Here is a 12,180-nt window from a genome sequence, read left to right as displayed (position 1 = left end):
TTAAAAAATACATATAAATGGGGAAACAAAACAAAAATTAAAATATATATACATGAATAAATAAAAAACTGTTAATAAAAATATAAAACAAGATAACAAAATGATAAATATATGTCGAAATAAATACGAAATACCGCGAGACAGACAACCCTCCACTTGTCCCAGGCTATGTGGAGTGTGTAGGCCTGCCGTGAAGGTCCTACCTGGGCAGGTCAGATCCCGCAGGTTTCCGTTCAATGAAAATATTTGATTAATCGCTCTAAGAGACCAACTAATCAATTCAATGGTTTTCATCATCGGGAGCGCAGCAGGCAGGTTTTTGCTGCATTTTCCGGCCGCAGCATTAAAAAAATAAATATAAGAGCAGAGAGCTTTTATTTATTGATATTTAATTATATTTATATATTTATTTTCGTATTTATTTCTGCATATATTTTTATATTTGTTTTATATTTTTGTATTTATATTAACTGTATATATATATTAGTTTTTTTCCCATTTATATTTATTTTTAATTGTTTTGGTCCTCCATAGATTTTAAATTGCTTTCCTTTACCCGTAACAGATTACATATTGCTGAACGAGACAATGATATAGATAGAACAAACTAACACAAAGTTATGCTGAAGTCAGACCAACCTTAGCCTGGAGTACCAGCTGAAAATGAGTAGATAAGACAAGCAGGTTTGTTTCCTACCTTGTAACTATTGAGGATCAAGTCTTTCTCTTGTCTTGACTTCTCTTTCTGTCTCTCTCTGTGTCTCTCTGTGTGGGTGTGGGGGTGTTGTGTGTCTGTGTCTCAAACAATGTATGAACTGGTTTTTCTTACCTTCTAGTTGGAAGTAATGTCATAAAAGATTGTATACGTGCGTGCATGTCCGTGTGTATGGGTAGGTGCTTAATTGTTGCTTTCATGTTCAAGTTGATGACTTTGATTATATCTCGTATGTAACTTTTTCAAAACCGCATACCTATTCAGCTTGCTGTCTTACACGTACAGCAACAACTGCTGCAGAAAGTTCCAACCTTGGTATTGTAGTTACTTTGGTAGGTGCTACTCTGGACTTGGCAAACACAAGTGAGCAATGACTTTGTCCTGATCCATCGATAGCTCTTAAGTAGGTACAAACTCCATATCCTGCAACACTTGCATCTGAGAAATTGCGCGCCAATAATCTCACTCCGTGGGGGTACACGAACATGCAAAACTTAAATTTTGGTTCCCCCCTTAATTCTATGTTTATAAACAAAATTAATTACATAAATATTAGAGATACCTTGGATGGCAGCTACACTGGCCTTCTATCGCCAATGAGTTCCTTTCATGACATTTATTAAACCTTCACATGAGCCAGTGTTACAAAAAGAGTATGCATGAGTTATTTAAATTGCAGTATTCTTAACAGAGCAAAGTAAACTGTATTTTTTTTTATGTAAAAGCACAATATAATTTAGCTAGTTATGTTAAAAATATTGTTACAACAAAAGGTCATGTGGAAATTTCCTATTCAGAACCTGAATAACGGCGCTCATGTTTATCCTCTGTCATTGAATTGAGCAGCAGTCTGAAACCACACCTTTTCCACCTCCTCCTTCCCAAGCTCCCAGAGTTGATGGACAATGCGAATGCCATTCTTGGAAGTCGACATCAGATATTCTTCATTTTCTGGATTCTGGCTCACATTGTAACGAGACAAAAGCAACGACTGGCAAAAGCAGGACAGCACCAGCACATAGAGACAGTCTTTTTCTGACTCGTTGAGGGGAAAGACACTTTCCCAGCCGGCGAGGACAAGTCCACCCACCTCTATGGGAGTTTGGTGCTCTAACATCATGAACATGATGCTGATGGCCAGCTCATAGATGAAGTAGCCACTGTTCATGCCACCAAAGTCAATGATGCCAGAAATTCTGTGGCCGCCACTCTCATCAGGCTGTACCAGAATATTTAAGTCACTTAAGTCAGCGTGGATGGTGCCTTAAAAAAGAAAGACAAAATAGTGTTGAGAAGAAACAAAATACTTTATGATGTTATGAGTTTTAGGTGGGCTACTACAATTATGGATGTTGATGAAAAGAGTTCACACTTTCTGCTGTGAATAGTTTACACACAGGAAATCAATACAATCGCCATAGTTTCACGGTACAAAGAATACAAAGATTGATAATAAAAACATGTAGTCATTTTATTCTAATCAACATTTGATACATTTTGAATTTATGGATTTGGGCCAAAAATGTTGTGAGGTAATAGTGACGCTTACATTTTCACTTTGATGGTCAAATTCTGCTCAGTTTATCACTGAGCCATTGAGTTGATGTTTGTGTCAGACCAGAGAATGATATTGCCTATCTTCCAATAGGAATTATAGGCAAATGCTACGGGCGCCGTGGCCTCCAGGGGGTGCCACAAAAGGGGGGATACTACCTTAAAAATACATTATGGCCACAACCATCACTGACAATACCACCAAGAAAAGGATATAATGAGTAAAATTTATGCTCACACTTGCGGAAATTGCAGCGTTTGGGGGTCACTGAAGTCTGGTATTGATGAATGACCGACGTCACAACCTTCTGAAGAGGCTCTCCATCTAAGATATCTATGTAGGCCTCCAGCAGGGGAGTATTGGACAGATTCCATATGTAGTTATCTCTCTGTAACACGCTAAGATGAGGGTGTTCAAGCTGGAAAAGCAAAACCATGACAAGGGGAAGCAGTGGACAAAGACAAAGTTTAAGTGACTGTTAATTGTTTTACTCAGCAATTCCATCATGAGATGCATGAGAGCGCCCAGAAAACCAATTCAATTCATTTTAGCGCCAGATCATTACAGAAAGTTATCTCAAGGTGCTTAACAGGTGTAGCAGGGAAAGACCTGCAGCGAAACCAGGAGCAATAATTCTGCTGGGAGTGGTTTGTGTTATTGTACCTCTTGCAGCATTATGTCCACTTTGGCAGCCATTTTACCAATTTCATACAGCAACTGGGGTGTTACAGAAATCTTGGAAATTGTGTTTCCAGGCAAATAAGTCAAGAGTAGCACCAGGTAGGTCTGGCAGCCATAGCCACAGTCTGTGAAAGGTAATGACAGGATTAAAAGTTACTTTTTGCCCTCATAAAACATGTTATGCTCTTTCTCACTGGAACATTTATCATGAAGAGAGACTGATTACAAATAGAATGCATACATCTTCCATTATCAGCTACTACAATACTGAAACTAAAATTATCTCTATGTTCAAGAGTCGACAAAATACTTTCCTTTTAAACAAATCTTATAGTTAATCCAATTCCAAATCAATATAGATTTCTGCGTGTTAAAGGGAAGCTTTTCCTTGCCTCCATTGACAAAGTGCCTGCAGGTCTTTCCCTGCTCCTCCTGTAAAGTGCCTTGAGATAACTTTCTGTTGGGATCTGGTGCTATAGAAATAGAATGTTCCTTTTAAATTAAAGTCTGAGTTTAAGGCTATTGTGAGACAAATCATTAAAATGACACAAATTATAGGACTTCTCTTTTAATGTGTTAAATGCTAACTTTTCAGGTCTCAACTGTGTGACTGGTTTCTTACCTATTTCTTCCTGGCTTATTAACTGTCCAGTGAAGGTAGGCCGGGCTGTTTGGGTAGGAAATCCATTCTGGTGCAGGAAGGACATGGCTGACATCTGTACATCAGTCAGAGCAGGGTTCTTGCTGTCCTGAGAGTTCAGAATCTTCAGGACGTACTCACCACCCTCACTGGCTGCCACATAGAAGTTCTGGTCTTTATAGCTCGGCAGCGAATGAATTTCTGATGGTGTCAGCCTGTAGAGCCTCTGCATGAGCTCAACCACCTGAGACTGACTGAATTTGGGCTGGTGGCGTTTCATTATTGCTGAAAACAAAATTGCATTTATATGGTAAGAATTTGCTTTTTGACATTTACTAAACAAAAACAATTCACATGTCAAGAACCTTATAAATCAGCCCCTAAACAAGCTAGCATGAGGTAATATATATATATATATATATATATATATATATAAACTTCTTTGGAGATCTTCTTTGCAAAGGGGAAAAGGCCAACTGAGGAGGAAGAAGAGGAGCCAACGACCTCAAAGAAAAGAGAGATAACTTTAACAGACTGAGTTAAGTCGCAGATGGAGCACTTTTCAAGACTCACAGTTAGAGATCTGCTGATTGCATCCATGGTTTCTTTTTTGTGAAATATTGGAGGGTTTTGTGTCCATGCTCGATACAGCTAGAAGTTTTATACTTGTTCCCCTTAGATAATTAGTGATGTCTGCCCAGATCCGGAAAGCAGTCAGATTTTCGTTTGATCGTTGTTTCACAACACAGTTGTTACATAACTTACTTATTCAACAATTAAATTATTCAACTTGCCTCGTGAATTAATTCACCCATTACCTCTGCCGAGACGAGGTGGAGGTCATAATAAGTAAGCTATGTAACCATTAAACCAAAATCGGTCTGCTTTCTGGATCTGGATCTGAGCAGTACAGCTCGAAGCCAATCCGTTCCCTACAACACCAAGGATCAGCTGTACACCCAAACAAATGCCGGCATCACCGGTGTGTGCGTGCATGTCATGTCAAGTATGCATGAAATTGGAGAGCTAAATGCCATAGCAAATTACCTGCACGAGTCAACGATAGCGTGCGTCGACTGCCACACGATTCAGCCACCACCACAGAGATTTCCAGGAAAAGAAGCAATTGAAAAACTTGATTTGCAGCTGCCTATAAAGAGGAGTGCCGAGCCGCAGCAAGACTCTCTGTGCCATTCCAGTTGCACTTATTATTCTCAAAATATTTTTAATTGATTGCCGTTACAATAAATCACTTTTGATATGGATGTCAGGATTCTAACCCCTTCCAGGGAACACACCTGGGCTTCTGAAATCAACAAAAAATGTCCAGGGGTAACATAAGGGTTATTATTTTGCTGCAGAGGGTTATACAGCATTTGTATTACCTGTAAATACTTGTAAAGAATGTGAAGAATTGGACTTGATTCAAGTAATAAGCTGGTACACGAAATAGATTCCTCCACAAATATTTGCTGCTTTTCCTGCCACAAGATTATTTTTCCTTGCATGACAATTTCCCACCACGATGGCTATTAACATTTTTAATGTACCAAGAGTACAGTGGGAGGAAAAAGTAAGTAAACACTTTGGAATTTATTACATTTCTACCTAAATTGGTCATAAAATGTGTTCTGATCTTTATCAAAATCACAAGAATGAGCAAGCAGTGTCTGCTTATTACCAGCCACACAATTACATGTTATATATTTATTGACCATAACATCTAAGCATTCACAGGACAGGGAGTATTAAGTAATGATAAATACATAAAGTATGATGCTTGGTGCTCACCTTATACACTGCAGAAAAAAAACATGTTTTAGGTTACTAATCACCTGTAGCTTTACTTGACTTTGAATGGCAACTTCACTGTTAAAGACAGTGTTATTATCATCACATAGGTTCTTTGTTGTTCTTTCTGTACCCAATTTCAGTAAATAAATGTGCGTTGGGTGCCTGGTACTAACGGTGATGTTAAATTTAGCAGCGCATTTTCATTTGGATTTCAACTGAGAATGAGGTCAACATAACATTACATGCACAAACTTGAATTTTAGTTTAGTTTATTTCACATAAAATAGAGCGCATGCTGCATACAGACTGAAACTAAAATGTTACACCAAAATCATGCTAGACTTTTAAATATATAGTACTTCAAAATTCATGGAATATTGTGGTACATTAAAATTAGAGCACACCAGGAAACTTACTATCATTGGAACACATGATGGTTAAAATGCATCAGTGTGTCCAAGCAGTGGTAAACAGCAAGCAATACATGTTTTAAACTTGAATGTTTTATATTTCAAAGTTCACTGTACAAAGTGTTGCAGCCTCAAAAACGAATCAAATTACAATCAAGTCATTAATTTCCCCTGTTCTGGCGTCTCTGCATTGGCTTCCTGTTAGAGCACGAATTGCACAGTATATAAAAATCCTTCTGCTTACTTTTAAAGCCCTCAACATCCAGGCCCCTCCTTACCTTACAGAGCTCATTATGCCATAGTGCCCCACTAGAACCCTTCGGTCCCAAAATGCTGGATGGCTGTTGATTCCAAAAATTTCAAAAAGCAGACTGGGGGGGCGGAGCTTTCAGTTAACAAGCTCATTTATTGTGGAATCAGCTCCCTGATTATTCATGTTATAAATAGATGTCAGTAATCCCTCTCTCTCTCCCTCCTTCTGTCCGTGGTGACGGTGAAGATCATTGAAAACAAGATCCTTTCTCTAAGCTACTAAGCTGTCACTGAATTGAGCAGCAGCAGTCTGAAACCATACTTTCTCTACCTTCTCCTTCCCATGATCCAATAGTTGCTGGAAAACGTGGGCAGCAGTCTTAGCAGTCACCATCAGATATTCTTCGTTTTCTGGATTCTGGCTCACGTTGTAATGAGCTACAACAAATGACTGGCAGAAGCGGGAAAGCACCAGCACATAGAGACAGTCTTTTTCTGACTCGTTGAGGGGAAAGACACTTTCCCAGCCGGCGAGGACAAGTCCACCCACCTCTATGGGTGTTTGGTGCTCTAACATCATGTACATGATGGTGATGGCCAGCTCGTAGACGAAGTAGCCACTGTTCATGTCACCAAAGTCGAGGATGCCAGAAATGCTGTGGCCGCCACTCTCATGAGGCTGTACAAGTATATTCAAGTCATTTAAGTCACCATGGTTAATGCCTTAGAAAAGAAAGAAAAAAAACACATCAAGCATATTATTACAGTATAACAATATGTTATAGCAATATGATATTACACGTTTCAGTTGGGCTAATAAATTAAATTAAAATAATTTAATTTAAACATGATTGTTGCTGCAATGAGGCAGAGGCAAAAGAGTATTTGAATTATGACTGAATGGATCTACATATAACTAAACACATGTTCATGTTCATACTCAAAGTGAAACAGCTTCAAATCTAATTCGGATGGTTTTGACAGTTTATTAGTTGAATTGACTTTCAAAAGGAGAACAAAGAATCAAGACTGGGAAAAGTGACAACTAAGAGCAACTAAAGTATTGGACTTTTTTTTTATTTTTAAAAGTCAACAAACTATATAAGACCCATGTAACGTATGTGCTTTCAAATATAAAGCACATACATATAACTACAGAATCCATGCTTTGCAAACTTCTCTCGTAGTATCTGTGGGAGGTATAATCCCATGGAGGTATGCAAAAATGGAACTAGATTTGTGTGAGTCTCTTAAATTTTGAATGTATTTAGTGACGCAGCTGCACTTTGACAGAAATTAATTAAACTCCTGCTGTTTTAAGAATAAATTTGTTCTGTTAAAAGGTGGATTACAGAATTTAATATTTGATTTACGTTTCAACAAACTGTATTCAGCTCTGTGTGTCACAGCTTGAGGTGGGCCTGTACTTTTCCATGCACTCATTAAACTGCCACTCATCCCTCATCAGCCTTGTCTTCTTATCCTCTCCTGCCACTCCTCTCTGCCAGCTTGTTGTTACGTGTTCCTTCTTTCCAGCACTCCAAATTTTATTAGTGATTTGTGTGTACCTGCCCTACCTGTTTCTGGATGTCGCTTGTGTGCCTGTTTTTGATTACCTGGTTTCTCTGGTGGCCCCTGACACTGTACGTGTGAATTGCTTATTAATTGGGGTCATGTAGAACACAGTGACAAACCCTCCCCTATATTCCTCACATTCCTCAGTTGGTAGAGTGGGTCGTCCAGTGATCAGAAAGTCGGTGGTTAGAAACCCAGCTCTGACGGTCTGCATGTCGAAGTGTCCTTGGGCAAGACACTGAACCCCAAATTGCTCCCAGTGGGTCTGGCAGCACCTTGCGTGGCAGAAGTCGCCCACTGGAGTGTGAATGTGTGTGTGAACGGGTGAATGTGAGGCCTAATGTAAATGTGAATTCTCATGTTTTTGGCACAATATGTGTATTGTGAAGTCGAGATATTCAATTCAAGAACATTACACTTCCAGCCAAAGCTGTCAATAGCATAGATGCATTACTAAACATCATCTAGAAGAGATGATAATGAATACATTTTCAACTCACAGTTGCGGAAATTGGAGCGATTGGGGATCACAGAGGTCTTGTACTGATGAATAACAGATTTCACAACCTTCTGAAGAGGGTTTCCATCTAAGACATAAATATATGCTTCCAGGAGCGGAGTATTGGAGAGACTCCAGATAAAGTTCTCTCTTTGCAACACGCTAAGATCAGGGTGCTCGAACTGGGGATGAAGACAAAGTTTATTCAGCTGTTATCTGTTATTCTCAGCAATTCCAGAAGACCAACGTTTAATCATATACATTCCACCTGAGAGATAGCACTTTAAATCAATATAATGATCATTTCATACTTGTGTATGCATAACACACTGAAATAATTAGTGATTCCAAAATTCTAAACTTTAATAAAGTATAACATTTATATCTTACCCTAACACTATATATTATATTTTAACTTGAACTTTAAGGTCAGCAAGAGGTTTCCTATTCATATAACATTATAACATTAAGGACTGTTTGGAACTGATTAAATGATATGCAAAAGACAGTTAGCATTTGAAAAGTCTGTTTCAATATTTGGATTTATTGCCCTACCCTAGTATAAATTATTCGAATTATATTCTAAGATAAAAAAAAAGTAGTATAACTCTAGTAAATGTGTTTTATTCCTGTCACATCAATGCAGTAATTTTAAAAAACAGTCAGGCTGTACAATAACAATAAAATAAAATGGTGCACAAAATAATCACAAGGATGTTATACCTCCTGCAGGGTTCTGTCCATTTTGGCTGCCATCTTGCCGGTTTCATACAGTAACTGTGGCGTTAAAGGAACCTTGGAAATCAAAGTCCCAGGCAAGTACGTGAACAATCGCACCAGGTACTTCTGACATCCATAGCCACAGTCTGCAAAGGTAAAGACAGGATTTAAATTAAAGCCTTGTTGTACCTTAGTCTTTTCATAACGTATGACCTCTAGTCTGCATCCTTGCTCCAGGACACATTGATCATAATAAGAGATTACAAGTTACAAGTGAGGGGCGGCTCGGTGGCGCAGTGGTAAGCACTGTTGCCTCACAGCGAGATGGTTGCAGGTTCGTCTCCGGCTTGTGACCATTCTGTGAGGAGTTTGCATGTTCTCCCCGTGTCTGCGTGGGTTCTCTCCGGGTTCTCCGGCTTCCTCCCACCACCAAAAACATGCAGCCTAGGCTGATTGGTGACACTAAATTGCCCGTAGGTGTGAGTGTGTGTGTGGCTGGTTGTCTGTCTCTGTGTTGCCCTGCGATGAACTGGCGGCTTGTCCAGGGTGTCCCCTGCCTCTCGCCCATTGACTGCTGGGATTGGCTCCAGCTTGGCCCGCGACCCGATAGCGGAATAAGCGGTTAGAAAATGAAATGAAATGAAAGTTACAAGTGCACAAACCTGCTGTAATCTATATCAAACAATTAGTGTTATAATTCGGACTGTCATCTTTATGTTTTGCTCATTTTTATATTTCTTACTGTTTGATCCTGGCATTTTATTTACATTAGCTCTCTGAAAAAATTTAGCACAATTTTGATTTTAATACTTATAAACCTGGATTCTCAACATTAAAAAGACTAGTGCAGAACCCTTATTAAAAATGCATGTTCAGAATGGACCGTTGTCTTGGCCTGTGGTAGAAGCTTCCTTGAGAAACACTCATAGATTCAACTTCACAGCTCCAGTCTTTCCAGTACGCAGTGAGAACAATGCCCTCTAGGGGGCAGCAGGAGCTCAATGGTTTGAGACTTGGGTTGGTCCCGGCCCAGACTAAACAAGGAGTGTGGACTGGTGGAAAGGGGCAGTTTACCCCCACTGCTACATGCCCTCTCCACATGCTACAGGGGCCCTACGTATATGCATGTGTGTGTGTTGATTGTCAGAGGGGCCCATGGTAAATTAAAAAAATTACATTTCATAGATGTACTTTGTACAATATATATCCGCTTGGGAGTTGAACGAGAGATAATTAACTGAAAAAATATATCATGACAAACTCTGGATGCAAGACTGCTGCTCTTTTTCTTCATGGTGTTAGAATTTGTTTTATCAGGTCTCAACTGTGACTGGTTTCTTACCTTTGTCTTCCTGGGTCATGAAATGTCCAGTGATGTTGGGTAGAGCTGATTGGGTAGGAAATCCATTCTGATGAAGGAAGGACATGGCTGATGTCTGAACATCAATCAGGGCGGGGTTCTTGCTGTCCTGAGAGTTCAGTATCTTCAGGACGTACTCACCACCCTCACTGGCTGCCACGTAGAAGTTCTGGTCTTCATAAGCAGGCAGCGAATGAATTTCCGATGGTGTCAGCCAGTAGAGCCTCTGCATGAGCTCAACCACATCAGAATGGCTGAATTTGGGCTGGTGGTGTTTCATTATTGCTGAAAACAAAACGTCATTAGAATAGCAGGGCAAGGCTTTCTGACAACTACTAAACAAAGGCAACACAGTATTCAGTATTCATTAAAAATAGAACTTCAAGCCCAAAACTCACAAAACAACCAGATGTGTGTCTCCATAGAAATCAGTTTAATGTTTATCTTTGAGATTGATTTTGATATATATAGCTAATTTAGACCGATGGGATTTTGTGTAATTTTTGAATTTATTTTTCTTTCAGATAAAAAAAAAAAAAGAAAATGCTTCACAATTATTTGTTGTAGTGACACCAAATTCAGAGCAACTATTAGTGCTCTCCTGCCTGTTATACGACAGCAACTGTTAGGACAGAAGTTTTTTTGTGGAAACATCCTTAACGTCACTCTTATTCACCATATTGCAAAAAAGATAAAGAACGAATATACAGTGAGTGAAGGCAGGAAAATCTGCAGGAAATGCAGGATTTATAAAGCATTTCAAATAAAGTTCAGGAACCAAATTGGGATTTATTCCTGGAAAGATACTGGCACATAGTTTCAGGGTGTCTTTAGAAGTTGTTTCTATTTTTAATTGGCTTTCTGCCAGTAAGTGTACAGCAACCCAACTTAAAAAAGGGATACACTCAAGGTGTTGAGATATAAAATGAAACGCGGAACCCAAATAAATGTAACAATAAGTATTTGTACAAAACAAAATGGTCTGGTTCCCTCAATGTTACTGTTTAAGCCGACCGTTATGGAGATCGATTAGACACCATATACGGCGGGCAAACCCAAACACTACACTGCAATCTTAAACTGTTCAAAAGAAACACTGCAATATTTGATTCTTTAAAGAAAGGAAACACACTGAAAAAAAGCAGATCCCGTATAATAGATCCCCCCTAACCCGACTGAGCAGCATTTAGGGGAGTGACCGACACGCACAAAAACAGACAAATATAAAAATAAGAAGTTAGTCTGTCCTTTGCAGATGTATAACACCACTACTAGGACGGACTAACAAAAATAAGCAAAACACAAAAGCACAGGGAGAGCAGGCAGCCACTGCGCATCGGGCTGCAGCGCCACCCCGAGGCGCAACGCGCTACACCCACCCAGCACACTGCAAAGCTGTCAAGCTGGAACAACTAGAAAGAAAAATGTCAAAAAGTGCCCTATCTCGCAATGTTAAAGAATCCTTTAAAAAATTCTAGAATCTGGATCCAGATCCGGATCAATACCATTCTCGGGGAGGACCGAGCCACGGACAGAACCTTGCTTGTGTAAAAATTTCAAGTCGATTGGTTTACTAGTTTTTGAGTTATGCGCGTGGACAGACAAGCAGACAGACAGACAGACAAACAAACGGACAGACGGACCCAATTGCAATACCCTCGCCTCCCCTTCGGCGAGGGTAACTACGCAGATATGAATCAGTACAAAAAGGGAAACAATTTGGTCAAAACTGAAAGATCATTGTAAATTAAAATGGAGCAGTGAGAAAGTAACATCCGTTAGAATTACAAAATACTCAAAACGCGTATTCCCCTAAACATATTCGCAGTAGTATATGAACAATATTCATCTGCTGCATTCAATTCTTTTGTGAGGCTGCATTGTACTTCAGTGATGCAACGGAATATATTTTGTACTCTACCTCTCATTGTTCACATTTCACATGGTTCCTACGCACTGAATTTGCACTGATCAAAGCT

The 12,180-nt window shown here is 39.4% G+C and overlaps 2 protein-coding genes across 2 annotated transcripts; both read right to left on the bottom strand.

The window, feature by feature from the left end:
* Positions 1 to 1,504: 1,504 nt before the first annotated feature.
* LOC137899491 (hydroxylysine kinase-like) lies at positions 1,505 to 3,871 on the bottom strand. The gene is given in 5 exon segments (XM_068743528.1): positions 1,505 to 1,543; positions 1,545 to 1,978; positions 2,508 to 2,688; positions 2,934 to 3,076; positions 3,574 to 3,871. Coding segments are annotated over 5 exon segments (1,095 nt in total).
* A 1,780-nt stretch (positions 3,872 to 5,651) lies between these two features.
* On the bottom strand, positions 5,652 to 10,481 carry LOC137899640 (hydroxylysine kinase-like). The gene is made up of 4 exons (XM_068743678.1): positions 10,184 to 10,481; positions 8,845 to 8,987; positions 8,123 to 8,303; positions 5,652 to 6,770 (listed from the first exon to the last, which is right to left on the bottom strand). The coding sequence occupies exons 1-4, from the start codon at positions 10,479 to 10,481 to the stop codon at positions 6,319 to 6,321; spliced, it is 1,074 nt and encodes a 357-aa protein (XP_068599779.1). The 3' UTR covers positions 5,652 to 6,318.
* Positions 10,482 to 12,180: the final 1,699 nt, after the last annotated feature.

Source organism: Brachionichthys hirsutus, chromosome 9, assembly GCF_040956055.1.
Source record: "Brachionichthys hirsutus isolate HB-005 chromosome 9, CSIRO-AGI_Bhir_v1, whole genome shotgun sequence".
Taxonomy (NCBI): domain Eukaryota; kingdom Metazoa; phylum Chordata; class Actinopteri; order Lophiiformes; family Brachionichthyidae; genus Brachionichthys; species Brachionichthys hirsutus.
This window is presented reverse-complemented; position numbering and strand designations above follow the sequence as displayed.